This window comes from Lichenostomus cassidix, chromosome 24 (assembly GCF_008360975.1).
Source record: "Lichenostomus cassidix isolate B80296 chromosome 24, HeHo_3.0, whole genome shotgun sequence".
NCBI classification, from domain to species: domain Eukaryota; kingdom Metazoa; phylum Chordata; class Aves; order Passeriformes; family Meliphagidae; genus Lichenostomus; species Lichenostomus cassidix.
Genome location: NC_139504.1, coordinates 6,742,484 through 6,761,306, shown reverse-complemented (window position 1 = coordinate 6,761,306; position 18,823 = coordinate 6,742,484). Strand labels below are relative to the sequence as shown.

Sequence of the window (18,823 nt, the reverse complement as noted above, 5' to 3'; positions counted from 1 at the left end):
TCCACCTCTCTTGTGCTCAAGCGCTGCATGCAGCAGGCAGGTACGACAAGGTCGGCCAGGTGTGACAAGGCCAGCCAATACCAGTGGGGGAGGTATGGGGTTTACTGCTTACGTGTTAGCAAGGTGCGTTGTAAAGACGTAAACGAACTGTGAAGGCTGCTTCCCTGTTCCGCTGCCTCCACCTCCTGCAGCCTCTGACCGCAAGCCAGGGGCAGCACCATGGGGCACGCCGGAAGCGCTGCTCTCACTCAGGTTCGGCAGTGGGTTGGACCCTGGGCCAAGTTGTGGGGCCGTGGACATCGCAGGATCTGCTACATTACAGCCTGCGGGAGCAGAGAAGACGAGCTGCCGGGCGGGCGCTGCTGCCGGGTCGGAGCCCCGCGAGCGGCAGAGACGAGCCGCCAGCAGGTGGCAGCGCTGGCCCGCCAGGCCCCGCCGCGGGGCCCGGGGCCGCTGCGAACGGCAGAGGTGACTGTCAATCGTCAGCCGTCATTAAGTAAGATCCATAATTAACATTAATAAGCACTACCCTTACCAGCGGCATGCCCTGCCTTCCTCTACCCTCGCCCCTTAACTCAGCTGGCTCCCTGATCCCCTCCAGCTGCCTGTCCCCATCGCAGGAGCTCCTGCAGTCCGACTGTGCCACTGCGGTATTTACACGGGAGGCATCGCCGGTAACCCGGTGGGGGGACACGGGTGCTGCCTCGTTGCCATCCCCTGCCCCTGGGCAGCCCCACCGTGACCCGCTCCCACCAGGCAGATCTGGAAGGAGGTCATGGCAAGGGAAGCAGCACTATCGTTTGCCGCACAGCCTGCACAGGCTGTGGACCGGGCTGAGAAGCACAGCTGGATGTTCTGGAGACGGTGGCAACGACGTGCTGGCAGGCACAAAGGCCACCCTTTCCTTGGTTTTCCACACATTAACATTCTCCATCAGACAACATGGGCATCTCCTTGGGCCCCACAGGACCCTGCCCCATCTCTCAGATACTCTCCCTGTTACAATTTGCAAGCGAAGTGACTTATAGATACAAAATGTTGATGCTTTTGGAAAACAGAAGAGACCTACAGTTCATTGCCCCAAAAAGTGAACACCTTGGGCCACCTCAGCTCTGCCTGAACCACTGTCAAGACCCCAAGAGCCCCTTTAGACTCAGCTGTCTTTACAACACAGCTGCAGAGAGAAGGGTGAGTGGCCTGGCACAGACTTAGCTGCTGCAAAAAGAGCAATGCACGTCACACTCCAGCTGCCATTACGACCATTACATAGCGTGGCCAGAGCAACATACAGCAGGGACATTCAACCTCAACATTCACCTTTTCCTCCAGCATCTCAGTAGCATCTCCACAAAACAGGTCCCAGACCACGCTGCATGGTAAACATCCTCACAGTACAATGACCACCAACTGCAATGTCCCCCCACACCGTCGGCTAAGTAAGCATACGCAAGCAAAGCTAGAGGTGCCCGTGTCATCAGCCCTGCTGAGCTGCAGCAAGGACCTGGCTTTATTCAAGCTTCAGAGCTGGTAAGGAGGCAGTCACTCACTGTGTGCACTGCTGATGGGTTTGTCATCTTCCTCGCTGTCCGGCCCGGAGCACCATTCATCGCCGCTGTATGGCTGCTTCCTTTCCAGCACACACCGTCGCTTACTACGGGGAGCCACCTCGCCTGCAAAAGGACAGAGCCATCAGAGGCGCTGAGTAGATCTGTAAAGGGCTGAAAGGCTGGGGTCCTGGCCAGCTGGGTGCTGCATGCTGCCAGTGCCAACCCAACCAGGATGCACTGGGCAATAAGCCTTATGCTAACGTCTGCCCAGCACTGGTTAAGAACCTGAAGCATCTGCCCAGTCTGGGCTCCTTGTCTTAGCAGCCAGATCTAGTGAGACTCCCCTATGAGTGCCAGAATGAGATGTATTTCTTACTGCCTGAAAGGAGTCTATGAACATAGAACATATCTACCTGCAGTTCAAAACCAGAGAGCTTTGGGCATTAACTGCAAACTTAAAGCATCTGTGATTCAGCAATTAAAACTTGAATATAGAACTGGAAGGTGCATTCACATCCTTTGTAGAAACAAGAGACGGACTCCTGCCCTTTGCTGACACCAATCGGGCAGGGGCCTTCGTGCCCTCTATAGACTTGGATGCTTCCTCCATGTGCCCCCCTCTCAGATGGGACTGATGTAGCTCAGAGAGGAAGTGGCTTGCCTAAAGGCACTTAGGGAGAGCAATCAGACACAGGATGAATAACTTCCAGTCCTGTGCTTTAACTAATGAAGCATTGTCTGGCCTTACTTTTTTACATCATCTAGCAATTTCTAGACCATATTCACATGATCTATCAGTGTATTAGGAACATAGGTGATTCAGGCATTTCTGATCAAGCCATTTTAATAATCTTCCTGTGGAACTGTGGTTACAAGACAATTCTGGAATAAACCTGCAAATGCTTATGATCCGTGGTATATGGTTACCCCTGCGATGCCACGGGGAGAAAGCCTTCCTGGGGGCAGGAAGTTCATTCAGGTACATTCTACCTGTTCTTCCAAGGCACAACTCTGGTCTAAGCCAGTCAAGCAACGTGGCTTTGACTGTGAAAACAAATCCTTAGAAGCACAAGCCAGAACGGCAGCGCTGCGTCTGGGAACTGGGTGTGAGTCTTGGTTGGAACCAAGGACACCGCTAGAATTCCTCCTCCAACCATCCATGAGATGCTCAAGTATCCTGCACAGCCATTCAGCACAGAGCTTGATGGAATGCAAGAGGTTACAGGGAAGGCTGCCAAGGACAGGGATGGCAAAGGGTTTAGAAGCACTGACTCAGCCTTTTTCCAGAAACCACATGCTGTAACACAAGAGTTATCCTTTGCTGATGAAACCACAGAACTGTTCAGACGGTGACCCTCACAGCACCTCCTTGCTAACCGTGACTGAGTTGTTGGCCAGCTGCAAGATCACCACAAAGAAGCTCTCTATCAACAGCGGGGAGATAGAAAACAACTCAGTCTCAAGTTGAAAGTTTGCACATTGCACATGCAGGGGCATTCAGCATAGTTCCAGTGAACCATGCTGTTGCTTAACTGGCCTCAGTAGCCTGTGAAAACCAGTCCCAGATTCTGGGTGTAACAAATGGTTTGGGGAATGAAATGCAAAGCAAATGAAAACTCAGCCACTGGTCCAAAAACTGCAGATGTGATGAGCAGTGATGCAAAGTCACACTGGAGCCAGGACAAGCCTGGACAGAAGACACAGCACAGAAACCCAAGATGCTCCCATCCCAAGTCCTGCCAGGATGTTTGTAGCAACTGAAAGGACATGCTGAGGCAAGGTCCAGGAGAGCATTACCTTTTGATTCTGTGTCCTGTGATGGGGTGCTGGCTTCTCGCTGTTCTCCAGAGTCCACCGAGATGCTTCGTTCCCGCTTCACCTTGCCCTTCAAGGAGCTGAAGTTTGGGACAGTGTTCTGGCTGTTTTTCAGTCCAGGGTTGCCAGGGGAGATCTGAGTGGCCTTGCTGCCATGGCTGCCTGCCCCTACACCCTTTGAGCCCAAGTTACAGGTGGGTGCTTGGCTCACATTGTGGTGCTGGGCCAGGGCACTGCTGCTGCCTGCCTTGCCATGGCTGGGCAGTTTGTTGTCAGGGTGCATTGGCTTGGCTAAAGCTTCCCACAGTGCCAGTGAAGGGAGCTCCCAGGCCCTTCGATCAGAAACCTGCAAGAGAAAACAGCGGCAAGTCCGCACGGTGCCCCTCGCACGGGTACGGCTGCTGGGGGCACAGCCCAGGGCCAGTGCACCAGGGCTGCTACTCGGTCACAGGGCAAGACAAGGCCCATGGCAAGTCACAACGCAGAGCTGCTCATGCTGGGAATTAGCCCTGGCCCCTTTGAGCAAAAAATCCTGCTCCGCAGCTAGTCACATGCTGACAAGCTGTAAACCCTCACCCAGGCACGGCAGACTTGCCAGTACTTCGAGGAACAGGCACAGACATGAGAGCCCTCATTTCCAAGGCCATGATGAGAAATGGGTGCTACATGCCAGCCCGGCCTTTGGTGAGCAGAAGGATCCTCAGAGTTATTTTGCAGGTATTCCCAGAGATTAGACAACTTTGTGACCCTAGAGAGAAATCTAGTGCCCTACTGTTTTCAGAGACCCTTTTTGCTGCTAAATAGGTTTCCTCTGCCCTGCAAAACATGGAAGACAACTGAGCAGGTAGTCTCAACACAAGCCTACAAAGAGAAAACTGGGACAGAGCAGAGGACAAAGGCTGAGGCAACTGAGAAGGGTTGCAAGTCAATGGCAGAGAAGGGAAGTGCAAGCACTCATCAGACAAGCTCTGTCTCTCCCAGGGGCCTGAGGAACAGTTCTAGCTCCTCCAGCTTTAAGGCTCTGGGTGAGGAGATGTCCCCTTTAGTGGGAGCTTCCAGCCCAGCAGGATGACGCAATGTGCCACAGGAGGGTGATGCTTTCCTGCTCCAAAGCCAGCTCAGCTTTCTGAATAGCCCCACAGGCTGAGGCAGAGAAGAAGAGGTTAGGGCAGAACACACAGGTTTCTGGGCAGAGGGACATGCCTGAAGCTAAGCAATGCTGCAGCAACCCTCCTTGCACGATCTAGTTGCCTTGGCAGTCTCATGCTCACACTGGAAATACTCTCCCTGGAGCTCTGCACAGGCATTAGAGATGACTGGGATGCAGATATGGAGCTATCACATTGTATTTCTGGAAGGTCACCACAAACCCTTGGTTCAACAGCCAACCCGGGTAACTGCACCCTAAACCTAGCCCTGTCACAGTCATTTTTACTTCTTGGGGAAGTAAGAGGGAAGGAGAGTAAACCACATATTCATGGAAGCTGAGGTATTACTCTCTATTTGCTCACATCGGCTATACGCTTTGCACGACACCCCCACAGTGCACCCGAGAAGCTTTCCTGTGCACAGGCAGAGCAATTTGCCAACACACAGGGAGTGGGGTTACTGGGCCCGTGGTTTGCTCCTCCCATTTGGACCACGCAGGCCAGATGCTGTGCACAGTTTTCTTCTGCCGCCCAGGGACAGGAAGCATCAGCTACAGACCAAACCCCACGTGTTTAAATAGCACCATGAGAGCTCAGCAGCGCTACCCATGCTGCACCTGGCTTGCTGAAGGCGAGCCTGGAGACACCACCAGCAAAAGCCAAGTGCTTGCTCTGCCAGGGCAAACCACTGCACCCTTGTAAAGAAAGCAGAGTGAAGCACATTTGGCAGACCCATAATCCCCAAAAGATTGTGATCGGCACAAGGTGCAGGCTGCAGCTTGTCATGCACCACGAGCAGGTTCTGCGCCTGCAAAAAGGGTCTTTGCAAAAGGGTCTTCTCGGCACCTGCCTCCCTGCAAGCTGAGGCGGGGGCTGCTGGCAGGCTATGCAAACAGTGCTGTGGCACAGCCCGCCCAAGCACTCTTCCTTAGTGGGATCCTTCGTGCACAGCTTGGCCTATCATTGCTTCCTAACTAGGAGTTGTTAGTTGCTCCCTCCTCCTCCACCTCCTCCCCATGCACCTCGGTGAGGGCTCTGCTCTAGCCTGGAGGAAGATGGTGAGCCACAGCGCTGATTAATTTTCACAGCACATAAGGGAGTTGCTAGCCCTTTAAGTGTCAGCCCGTCTCGCTTGCTCGCTCTTGTTCTCCAGAGACCTATTAATAGCAGCTGGAAAGATCACATCACTCTCTGGATATTTATACCCCTCATTCCACACCAGGAGAGATTTATGTCAGAGCTGCTGTCCCAGTGCCTGCCCAATTGCTCTGTCAAACCGCTTGCAGGGGGAAGGGAGCCGAGCGGGGAATGAGACACGGAGAGGGCAAGCAGGGAGGAGGAGAAGGTCCATATGGCACAAGCTGCAACATTAAGCACACATGCTGCCTGCAGCCGCTGGCTGGCCAGCCACGGGGAGCCTTCAGCCCCACTGGAAGTGGCTGCTGCCAGACAGCATTCCAGAAAACAAGCCCTGCAGCAGCTCCTGCTGCTGGTGGCCCAGAGGCCCCCCCACCTCTGCTTTGCTGCGCTCACAATCCCTGCAACACACTGCACCGCAGTTTTGAGGGTCACAAACCCACTGACGCCATTGTGTGGCTACACCCGCTGAGGAGATGCTTCCATTTCAACAGTAGGCTGGGAGATCCAGGTCTGCCAGTGGCACATCTGCACAGGCATGATATTGCATTTGAAATAGATCCCAAAGTGCTTCACTGAAAATGTGAATGCTCAGCAGCACTGCCGCACAACCCTAGTACAGCCCAGCACAGTGAATACATCAGAAATGGAGGAAGAAGCCCAGGGCTCTGAAAGACCACACCTGCAGAGTCCAGAGATGCACCTCCTGTCCCTCTGGTTCTCAGATGAGACTGCACAGAACACACACCTCGATCCCAAAGGACCTGGCAGTCGCCATGACACAACCTTCAGGCACCGCCTGCAGCGTTATTGAGCCTCACCAGCTGTGAGGTTCCTTCAAAATGTAACATCTGGGGGGCACCCACCGTCTTCTTTCATTTTAGACTAGGCTGGTGCTCCAGGGAGGTCATTTAAAACCTCGCCTGAGGCAGGATGGAAAGCTACCCTGGGCTGACAGAGGGACCTGGCTAAACTTTGGAAAGCCCTCCTCTTCTAATGTCCACTCAGAGGGGTAACACTTGCCTCAACATTCCTAATGGGACAAATGCCAGAAGCAGCTGTCTGAAGATTCTGCTCTGCTTTCAGGAATAGCAACAGCTGGATTCTGTTGCAGATGGATAGGAGGGATCCACCTCAGCCTCTCATGTCTGGCCACAGCATGACAATAAGCATCCCGATTGCTGTAAGCTCCTTCCACATACCCTGAGATTCAAACTAAATTCCAGCAGACATGCCATACATCTGGGCCACGGAAGATAATTAATTAGAAAGTAGATACTCTGACACCGGGAGACAAACAATTCAAAACATCTTGAAAAGAACATGACAAAAGGAAGACTGCACAGAAATCTATCTTTCTCTGAAATTTAGCAACACACCCACTCTAGCCCGGTAGTTTTAGAGACAATAGCAAACTTAATTCCCAGTGGTTAAAGCAAGGAGACGAGGTGCCTGGCTCCTGCTGCTGGCTACCACCAATTCCACTTGTGACCTTAAGCAAGATGGGTTTGGGGTGCTTTGATTCTCCCATAATTACACAGGGGGACAACTCAGCCTACCTCACGAAGGGAGGGAGGCTTTCAAGGCACAATAAGTATCTGTCGAACGAAGGGCCACATCCAAATGTAGAGAGTGCTTGCACCTGGTACATCTGAAAAGCCACAGCTTTAAATCTAAGGCTGGGACCTTAGCAGACAAGAAACTTTGAAACAAAACAACAACTGCTTTGAGTAAGCCTCCTCCAGTACAGTCTAGACAGCAGGAGAGGGAAAGGAGTAAGCTCTGGGCAGGAGAGACTGGGCTGACATATTTGCAATCCGGGAATTGCTAGCTGATAGTTGAAGAAACCTGAAACCAAACTACATTCCCAGAAGACTTTCTGGTGAATCACACTCCCACTCTCTCCAAAGGACGATAACATGGATTCCCGACACTGCTGCAAAGAATGCGGACCCCGTGCCTGCTGCCACCCTTGCTGCTTCCACATCTGGGAGCTGGCCACCATCGCTGCCGTGCTATCCCTCTTGGAAGAAGGTGCAAGAGAGGAACCCAGGAAAGCAGAGCCACAATGATTGAAAAAGGAAGGCGCTTCACCACACCTCCCTCCCATCGGATGCTGGGAAGAGCTCTTGTGAAACCCAGATGACTACCAAATCGTGCATACACAGTGGACACCAGAACCCAGGCCTCCCGAGCTGTGCTGCGTGTTCCACAGCTCACTCAAACCCAACATACAAAACACCCAACATACAAGACGGGTTGTGACGCAGTGATGGCAAGGTGCAGAAAGTAATTGAACTTCTCTGCCAGTCTGTCCAGGAAATAACAAGACCAGGTTACCATTGCAAACACCCTCTAAGCACATAACCTATGCTGATAAGCATCCAATCACTCACTACAAGTCCAGCAGGACTCACAGTTGAGACCTTGAAACCCCAACTTTTCCACAAGAATCACAAGGGAGACAAGCCTTGACTAGGGTCACACATGTCGGGTAAACAGCTGAGCCTATGAGGACAGCCTTTCAGCTGCATCTAGGATTCTACCACTTTAGGATCCTTTGGCAACAACAAAAGAAGTCTGCAATGCCATCAGTGTGCAGGACTGGAATCCAGCAAAGCCAGAACTTCACTAAGAGCTTCCAAGCTTTAACACAACAGTTTCTGCTTTTCTGTTCACAAGTCTCTTTGCAGGGCTCTGGGACAGACTAGCCATCGTAGCAGGGCTATCACAACGGGTGCCTTCCCTGCCCCGTCTCCAAGCCAGAGACACAAGGGTTCCTGAGCACTGCAGGGTCTGTTGCCTGTGACCGGTCCAGCTTCATGCCACTGTCCAGAAGCATCAGATTTTCCGGGTGCCCCACCTCTTGGCCCGAGGTGGAGCCTGTGGGATGAAGCCACTAGGTGTCACCGTCACCCAGAGCATCCACAGCTTGCCCAGGGCTGAGTACAGGCCAACTCGCTGCACCTCCTGCCAGCGCAGCAGCGCCCGGGCTGAGGCACAGCCCAGCGTGTGCACTTGGACCCCAGGCTTCCTTGGCACCTCAGCCCTCACACCAAGACCTCCAAAGGGTGCGGAGGGTCGTGCTGGGGAGCAGAGCCATGCACCACATCCCTGAAGCAGATGCTTACTCTACTCTCAGATTAAAGCAGCATGGAGATGCCTGTTGCACACTGCAAGAGAGGGCTAGGCATCCCATACCACCTTGCATAAAATCTGCCCAAAACACTACCTCTCCCTTTGAGCAAGCTCAGTTCACTTTGCAGCCTGAAGAACAGCACAGTCTTTGCAGACAGGGTCCCAGCAGGAAACCCTCGTGGCAGGGACACCCCTACCACCTCTCTCAGCACCCTGAACCCCACCCGCACCCTGCTGTACAACCAGCAGTGCAGTAAGTTTGTTTGCCTTTGAGGAGGCTCATGGCAGAGAGTTGGGGAAGAGTTGGACTCTTCCTGTGCCCAATCCCGGTACTAAATGCAACATATAAAGGACACCCCTGCACAAAAGGAAGAGGGTGGAACACCTGCAGGCCTGCAAACTGTCTGGATTGCAGCACTATGTCTGTGCAACGGGGCACACATGTGTATGTACCCCAGCACACCTGGAGAGAGGGAGCTGACAGAGAAATGTGGGAAAGAAGGGGAAGCAGGGTGGCTGCCTCAAACCAGGGTGGCTTGCCTCCCACACTGCCTTCAACCTGGACTGTAGAAGAGATGCAGAGAACTGCTGAGCACTCCTCCAAAATTATAAATACCAGGCCCAGCAGCAGCAAACGCTGGGCTCTATATTTAAACCACAGCTGAGGTCACTTCCTTTTCCCAGCAGCTCCCTCCAGCCCCCACCCCGTTGCCTCGTATTTGCATGCCATCATGACTAAGGCACATCGGGGTGTAAGGTCATAGGGGAAGCAGCTATGCAACTATCTCGCAGGAAATTCCACCCTGGGAAACCTTTCACCTTCCCCAGTGCAAAGAGGATCAGCACACACAGCAGCGATCCAGCAGCTAAGTGGTGGCAGCTGCCTACAGGCAGCACTGAGACTCCGGTGTTGGGCTGGAAAGGGAGGGAGAGACCTCAAGGAGAGGGGAGCCACTCCTCCCCATCTGGCTTTACCATCAGTCTGGGCTAGCACCGATCTGGAGAGAGGTTTCTGCACTGTGCAGCCCAAGAGAGCAGCTGCTCTACCTCCTAACCGTGCTTCACCTTTACCCCCAAAAGCCTCCCCCACATGTAGAGCTGAAATTCCCCAGCTTCTGCCCTTTCAGGGGAGCAAAGTGGCACAACCTTCCCCACGGACCCAGTCCCAAGTTTCAGGGGCCACTCTGCCCCTATACAAATGCTCACACAACTCACAGAGCTCCTCCAAAGACACGGTGACCTAACCCTGGCCAGGCCTTCAACCACCCAAAAGGAAAGTGGCAGAAAGAGCTAGGAATTGCCCCATCTCATTAACTGCAGCCCTCCAGGGAGGCAACGAGCCCTCCATGTAGCAGCAGATGTACACCCACAGATGAAGAGAAAGGCCAAGAGGCAGCTCGTCATGGGGCTCCCCCCAGAGAGCCCCTCTTCCACACCAGGAGTCATAAGTTAACTTATGACTGCCTGAATGAGCAAGGGCTTCTGACATTCCTCCATCTCTGAGGTTTGTAGGAGGCTTTGGGGTTTGCAGTGGTCCTTGTGGCTCAAGCCCAGGTGCCCAGACTCAGCGAGATCAAGCTCTGAAGCAGCCGTGTTTGCACTAGGTACAGTAGCTGGGGTCATCAAGTGCTCCCAACTCAGCCCTTGGCCCTCTACAGTTAACTCTAGTTCTGCCCTCATTTAAGAAACAGAACATTAAAAAGAAAAGTTACTGCAACAACAAAGACCAGGGTACAACGGAGAGGAGAAGGGTGCAAAGGCTACTGAGTGAGAGGAGATAAGCGACCTTTTGGAAGCAGGGTGCCTGTTTAGCTAATGATATAAGCAAGTTAGCATCGGGGTTTGCAGAAGAACTAGTTGGTGACTTTCACAAGGTATCTATTAGGTTTCAAAGTCCTTGGCTGTTTGGATTACCAAGCCAATTCTCCAGTCTCTGAGCTAGCATGAGATACATTGGGGTCAACATCTCTGAAGACTGACATCCAGAAAGTTTCCCGTACAGAGTTCTTGTATGCTAGCCAAATGCCTCTTTCTCTCCCTCATCCCACAGATTCTGGAGAGGAAGTTCGTGACAGAGCAGGGGTGCTGAGGCACCCCTATAACCCCTGGAATCAGCTGATCAGGAAACACACACATAGAAAGCTATGGGGAAGCACAACTGGTATCAAAAGATGGACAGTGCAGAGCCAGCAAGCAGAGTGGGACATGACCGTCCAGCTCCTTTGGCCAGTGACAGGGTACTCGTTGTCCTCTTCGGTACACGGATATTGTGCTCTGGCTCTGAGCCTGTGCCCTCCAAGGCTCTGTCTCCACAACAGGAACCAGAAGCCACAGCAGACCCCAAGCAGCTTGTTGGCCCCAGATCACATTACCGGACAGGAAGGAAGAAGGCACTTTGATCAGTCTGGAATTGCTTTAAACAGGTTCCACACTGATACCTCAGCCACTGGAATTAGCCCCCCAACTCCCTAAATGTCCCATTCCTAAAGGTATGTCTTGCTCTGGCATGCACATTGGGGCCTGAGAACCCAGCCACTGGCAGCTGCTCCCAAGGTAAGATCATGGCAGAAAGCAGCCTGAAAGAAGGCAGAGAGCCTCCCTATTCCTCGTCAGAGGAAATCAAGGCTCAGTGTGGCCCAGCCTTTCTGGTGTATGTCCTCAGCACAGGCGTCTACTAGCTGTCCTCAAAACAGCAGCGAGAGGCAGCTGGCAGAGGCAGGCTGGTGCTCCCCTGCAGCTCCCCTCTTCACACAAGGGCAGTGGGAGCTCCTCGACCTGCCCAGGGGACCTCCTGCCCTATGTATGCCCATCCTGGAGCCTGCTCCTGGCAGGCAGAGGGTTAACGATGCCCAGGGAGCTGCAGGCAGCCCTCCTCCTTGCCCTCTCAGGAACAATGGGGCCATTGTGGGAGGCCAGGCAAGTGTGGGCTGATCCCAGAACTGGAAGTTACCCAACTGGGTGCGTTGTTCCTGCCAGGTTCTCTCTCTGTCTCCTCAGGTAGAAGGAGAGTGGGTGGCTAGTGGCCCTTCCTGTGGGCCCTGGAAGAACACTGGCCAGCCCAACCACAGGAGAACCATGTCAGCATGCCCAGTGGCCCTGCCGAGCAACCTCGCTTCTACCGATTTGTCTGGATACAAAATACAGTCAGACAGCCACGACACAAAGCTGCCAGATGACACCACCATGCAGCAGACCAGACTGTGAGCTGGCTGAGCGCTGCCAGCACTGCCAACATCACACCTGGGTCTCCAGCAGGATCAGCTGTACTTTTGGGATATGGGGGGGGGGGGGGGTAGAGTTGCTGCAGGAGCCGAAACCAGTTTTTCTCTCTGTAAAGTTATATTTCGATTGTGGGTTCAAGTGCTGACCTGGGACCAAGAGCTCCTGGGAAACCTGAGAACTCCTCCATGTGACACACAGGTGAGCAGGGAGAACACAACTGTGCGTGGGGGACTATGGTGACTGCTTTTCAACCCTCCACAGTCTGAAATCAGGATGAATAAGCAAGGAAGCAAGCAGCTCCAACATACTCCCACTCTCTACAGATTTGCAGCTCCCATGCCCAGCACATCAGTGTATAGAAAATTCGGGGGTGCTCTGAATTCACACCCTCAAAGCACAGTGCTGATCCCCAAGGCAAGACCAGCACTCTGTCACACTCCGAGACTTTCCAGCAGAGCTTCATGCCCCCTTGGGCATGTAATCAGGGTACACAACAACAAACTCGGCTCATTGAGGCATACACTGAGCATCCTCGTGAAACCTTTGGCCAAGAACCTGACCCTGGACAAACAGCCTGACTTAGGGCTGCTGCATGCCACCTCTAACATCAGAAGCACCTCTGGATGGTCCACAGGAGCGTAGCAGTGCAAAGACTAGTGAAAAACAGCCCTGCAACACTCAGCACTGCCTCCCTGGGATGTCCGTGCTAGGCACAAGCTGGTGAGCAGCTCCAAATATCTGGATTAGGTGAAGTCCCAACAGAGGAACAGCCCAGGTGTATGCCATGTGTGCCACTGTGCACAACCACTGCAGCTCAAACCCTATGGGGTCAACTGCCTATCTGTGAGGAAGGAATGTCCTTTTCCACTCAATGCTGCAGCTGCTTCCCAGCTAGACTCAATTTTCCCATTTTTAGGAGTACAAATACAGTACAATACAAATAGGAGTCCATCATTCTCTGACCCGGCAGCACCAATTCTGCCAGTAGCACCCACCTCCACTTTTTTTATCCAGTCTCTCAGTGCCCTGCACTAGCTCCAGGAGTGTCACTGCTCCCTAATTTTGCCAGAGCTAGACTGAAAAGCAGCTTGAGCAGACTCACATAGCTCCCCAGGTCTGCACCCCAATTCATGCTTTCAGAGCCAGTGCCTTCTTCCCTGCAACTCTCAGATACCTACTCTGTCAGTCCTTTACATATCCCACCTGAGGGCATGGCTTTCTTCCTTCCCCCCAGATCACTCTCTTCCATGTCTAGTACTCAGCTGTGTGAAGGCCGCTTCAAGACATGACACACAAGTTAAATACAACACTACCTCAGACCCAAACAGGAGGCTAGAAGCTCTCGAAGAAAGGACTGCAAATAGAGCTGTCACTGCAAACCTGCCATGCTCCTCACTTTGCAGCCAACTCTGTTCAACAAAGCAGCACAACCCCCATATGGATTTCGCTCTTCCCTAAATGCTCAAGCACAAGAGTCCAAGGTGAGGGCAAGGTAAAAACATCTGATGGATCTGACAGGGCAGGGTTTAATCTGTATCTCTTTACAAGATGGCGTGCCTGAAAGAAAACACAGTATCTGCTTCCAACAAGGAAAAGAAAGAATCTGGGTAACCTTTTGCTAAAAGAGAAAAGAAAAAAAAAAGAAAAAAAATCAGGGCAAGAGGGACAAAACAATCTTTGTCCTCATTTTGCTGGTCACGCAAGCACAGGGCAGCCGCAGTACCCGCTGCCCCAGCTTGGTCAGCAAATAATAACCACAACCAGCCCATTTTCACCGAGGCTTATAGAAACCAGGCTCCATGGTCTAGGGAAAGCTGCGTCCCCTGAGAAAGAGGCAGAGCATAGACAGGATTTCCAGACTACACTGATAATCGGCTCACAGAAACCAGATAGGACAGCACACCCTCAGAGGTCATCGCTCAGCTCTACCATGTTTGCTCCAGATGCCGTCCCTTAAAATGTGACTCTGGAGACCACACAAGGGTTAAATCTGCCTATAAATATCTGTTCTCAGCAGGGCTGCTGCTCTGAACTCTCCAGCCATCTGTTCTAGCTTTCCCCCATCTAAGACTCTAACATCTGAAACCTGCTCACAATTCTTAGGAGTGCTCCCAAAAATAGACCAATGCCATGGCTTAGCTCCATTGCCAGTGTCTGTGAGCACAGGAGTATGTATGCCCGTGCCTGTGCCAGCAACAAGCCCAGAGTCGTGCAAATATGAACACGTCTGCCTCTATGACAGCGAGCAGACCCGCACCAGCATGGGTCTGTTTGCATTCACACTGGCGTGGGTGTGCCTGCTTAACCGCAAATTCATGTGAATCTGCATGAGCGTGTTCACACTGGTACGAACCTGTATCTGTACATGTGTGCGCGTCTGTACCAGCACGTGGGCGTGAGAAAAGGTGGAAGCCTCTCTGCTGGTAGATGTGATGGAAGTCCTGCCATGCCTTCTTCCCTGCTGGGACAGCAGTGCTGCAGGACACAGCCAAGCACCTCTCCTCCTGCAGCCCAGCCCTTGGCCTCAGCACGAGAAGTCCTGCCGTATCCAGGCCCTGGCATTTCAGTCCAGATGGGGAGCCTAACCTACAGTACAGCAGGGAACAGAGGACACCAGTTCTCTTGTTCAATGCTTGGCTCACCTTTGGGCACCAGAACTTCACTGCAAAAACAAGTAAAGCCTGGTATGTGTGAAGCCCAGGACACACCACCTTACTCACATCCAGCTGGGGCTTGCAAGATTTTCTCAAACACTCCACAGAGAAAGCCCAGGCAAGGCTGCAGATATAACAGCTTTGGAGCAGAGTGGGCACCAAGTCTCTCGTGGCTCTTTCCAAACATCACAGACATGAGTAGGTTCACCTTTCTGACTGCCAAGCCCACTAGCCTCACTCCATGTGGGCAAATCCAGGAGACACCAATTGTCTTCATGGTCAAATGCAAAATAGGAAATGAGCCGTCAGCTCCCAAATCTGGACATATTGTCCAGGAGTAAACCATCCTCCTGAGCATCCTCAGAACACAGTGCTGCCCACTCTATGCCAAACACAGCTCATACTCAAACACCCATTATTCACTGGAGACCATAATGAAGTTCAGCCCTGGCTACTGGCCCTGCTGACACCACATCACGGTGATGTGCGTGCACGGCCCCGGGGAGGGAACAAGCAGTTTCCATCCTCCACATAGTGACAACAGCCTGAGGATCAGACAGCAGCAACATTTTCATCTCTAACTACTTCCACAAGAGTGATTTTTCCTTCCAGACGAAGTAAAACTACAGACAAAGCTCCACACACAGATGTGCCTGGCCGTGCAGGATGGAGCTGCTTTGGAGTGGTCCATTTCTGCCAGCCCCTAACCCCCATGGCGATGTGACGGTGAACACCTGCCACAACACAGCACGAGTGGTGCTAAGCCTCCTTGTCCAGCACACACACACACAGCCAAACGTACAGAGCCCACCCATGGGAAACACTGTGGGGGGCTCCCTCAAAACTGTCCCTATAGGTATGGGCCAGTGGAAGGGACTGAGTCCATTGAAGTGTCATTTGCGCTTTTCCAGAGTGCATTCAAAAGGGCATCTGACAAGTAGGATGGTCAGAAGGCAAAAAGTACATACCACCACAGTTTTGCTCAGGGTTTGCCAAGCTGCCCAATGCCTTTCACCCCTCTGATGTACTGGAGATAGCCAGCTAGCTCCAAGAACTATAAGCAAGACTTTCAGTGAATCCTAAAATGCAGGTACTCCTTCAACTCAGGTGATAACAGAAATGGAAAAGAGCTGGAAATTCCAGCTCTTCGTTTCAGGCTTTGGCAGAGAGATGTCCTAGGAAACAGCCTCAGCAGACTGAGTCAACACAGCTGTACTCTATTTCTGAGAGAGGAAAAAAACCCCATTGATCCAGGTATTGATTTGCTGCAGGAGTTTGTGTTTGTTTAGAAGTCTGCCCATGGGTCAGACCTTGTTACAAGCATCTTTCCTGGTGATGAGGTTAGAAACAGACTGTGCCAAACTCCAATCACCTGCCTGGCTAGCCGAATGCAAGCAAGTCTGTAAGTTAAGTAGTCCCTCAGGGATGCTTCCCTCCTCCACTCCCTCAACTTTAAAAATTGTGTTGTTGGGTGGAGGAACACTACAAACAGCTGTACGACAGCACCAGAATATAGAGAAGTCCAGCTAGGGTGTAACCAGGGGGGCTGAAGGCCAGGCAGTTATCAGCGGTTTCAGATCATGAGGTGGAAAGGATTTAAACAGCAGATCCATTTCAGGATTATTTCTCCCCCTCAACTGTCAGAAGGAGCAATCGGATTTCAAGATCCCCACAGGTTAGCAATCCAACCAGGCAAGGGTTGAAAAATGACACCAACTAGGACAAAACTGAACTGACAAGTCTTGTTTTCTCCTCTCCAGCAAAACCAAAATGCAAATGGTTTAAACAGGTTAAGTACCAGGATCAAGGAGGCATTCACTAACACAGAAAATTTCCAAAAGCACTGTACATAAAAAGTTCCCGTACCAGGTCAGCTCCCCAGTTTGCTCCATGTTTGGTGGTGAACAATGGTATCCACTTCAGTACCTGGCCACAGATGCCAGAAAACTGCAGGCCACCATATTCCTTTCCAAACTGCTCCTCCTGTTTTTCTGTCCTGGAACATTGCTGAGTGAACGACCACAAATAAGTTTAAGAAAAAAGGGTGGCTCTGTCAGGCACAATGATTCCATCTGAGAGACACTCACGTATTGCTACAGAGCTCTCCTCTTCCCACACCTCCTCAAGCCTATGGGTAATAAGCTCTTAAGAGATGGGAAAGGAAAGAGAAGTGATGACAGGCCGAGGACTAGGCACTGGCTGAGGACTAGGCACTAGGCAGGAGATACATCCCCAGCATCCTCCTGACCCCAAAGTTCCCCTTACTGCCCAGCAAGTGTGCAGCATCCGTTACCCTCTACTAATTTCCAGTCCCAGAAATCTCTGGCAACACCAGATCCCAGCATCGCTTCTCACTTTTCCCCGCCTCTTGTGTCTTGGTGCCACAATTCCTGTATGAACTGCAGATGTTGGCACACTGCGGCACTTTCACAGCCACCTCCAGCTTTACCGCATAGCTGACCATCAGAGATGGTCACCAACCATCAGAGAAGAGGTGGGGGCACAACTACATGTGCAGAGACATACCTCTTTGGAAATAATATAGCTATCGTTCCCCACATATCTGCATTCCCCGTGTGACCGTGTGGCAAAGAGGCTTAGCCTTACCGGCAACTTGTGGGTACCTTTCCCCACTGTGTTCTCAAGCCCCTTTGTCTAGCTTTCAGTTCCCTTCATTTCAACAGAGCAAAATATTGTGAAGCATTTATTCTGCCTTTTAACATTTCTTAGCCCATTGCAACCTTTCTTGCTAAAATAAAACCCAGTAAATCAGTTTCTCCCCTTCCCTGTTTTTACTGCCTTGGAAGTACATCCCACAATTAAATTGTGATACATGACAGAGGAAGCAGCAAACTAATTCAGACCAATGCGGGTATCCTCAGCTACTGCATGGCTCACAGCAGGCAGCCAGCTATTTGCTCTCATGCAGCCCCCTTGCTGAAGTACACAGAAGCCAGAGTCGGACTGGAGCATTTGCTGCATTGTATGCATTTGAAATAGATTTTCTTAATTTCTGTGTTGATTTTTGCTGTCTCTGAAGCCAACCAGCCAATTTGCATCCAAAAACTTCTTGCTGGAAGAGCTTCCTTTATTTACAGCTCAGTAAGTTTTATTTCTGTGGGGTGCCACACACTCTAGCACCCAGTGACCCACTGGGAGCTGGGACACACATTGAGATCCCATGACTTGTCATGACCTGTCACACAGTTCAGGCTGGACCACAGACTTACCACAAGGAAAGAGGTAAGGAGCAGAGTGAGTACTTGGATCACACCTGCTTCATCCCCTGTGTCATCTCCTCTCCACCCTGGAATGGGTCACAAGGCTGCCCACAGATGGGGCTACAATATTCGGATGCCTACAAATTAAAGATGTTGATGGCCAAACCACAAGTCACAGCGAGAAAACCACCCCTTGTGCTCCTGTCCTCAGGATACAGGCATTGTGAGCAACCCAACAGCACGAGATGCCTGAAACCTGGCCAGCTGCGCACGCAGACCGCCAGCAGAGCAGCCGAACCCCTGGTTCCCCCTTGACAAAAGACCATCTTGCCTCTACAAGATGTTGGCTATTCACACAGTAGTGTTGTTGGCTCCCATCTTCCCAGTGGAAGAGACTACTCCAGAGCACATTTCAACCAGACCATCCCTACACCACTCATTTACCAGGAGCATTGGTTAAACACTCAGGAACCTCACATAGCTTCCTGCTCCCTGACAGACAGCCCATGGCCAACATGGCTTCTGGGTGTCAGCCACGTCTTTTATCAGCGGCAAAAGGAGACTTGACTCTCAGTTCCCATCCTCCCAGGCCTAGCCTGCACGGCCTTGGGCAAGGCACTTCACCTCTCTAATTGCCTGTAGGACAGCAGATGATGCCATCAGCCTGCAAAGGCCTGAACACAGCAGGGCGCTCTCCCTCCTCCCACGCAGCATCACTGTGGGCAGAAGCAAGAAGGCAAAGCCAGGCTGCCCTCCTGCGCCTTCTCTCTCTAGTCTGACTCTGAAAATAAAACCAGCTTCCACTTGTCCCAGCCCCAAGAGAGAAGGAGGCAGAAAGAGGTTTGTTGTAAATACATGAAACTGTCGCTAAGTGAAGGAGAAAAAAAATCCAGGGGGAAGGGGGTGGAACAAGGGAGGGGACAAAACCACATTTTTACTTC

At 52.0% G+C, this 18,823-nt stretch overlaps 1 protein-coding gene across 2 annotated transcripts in view; it reads right to left on the bottom strand.

Annotated features, from left to right (window-relative positions):
* BCL9L (BCL9 like) overlaps positions 1–18,823 on the bottom strand; it is a 47,159-nt gene that overhangs the window by 10,116 nt on the left and 18,220 nt on the right. For both annotated transcript variants that reach the window (XM_085081936.1, XM_085081935.1), the window contains exons 2-4: positions 3,345–3,708; positions 1,548–1,670; positions 113–323 (exon numbers count right to left, since the gene is read on the bottom strand). In XM_085081936.1, coding sequence (XP_084938062.1) covers positions 113–323; positions 1,548–1,670; positions 3,345–3,645 — 635 coding nt within the window. In that variant the 5' untranslated portion in view covers positions 3,646–3,708. The remainder of the gene's footprint in view (positions 1–112; positions 324–1,547; positions 1,671–3,344; positions 3,709–18,823) is intronic.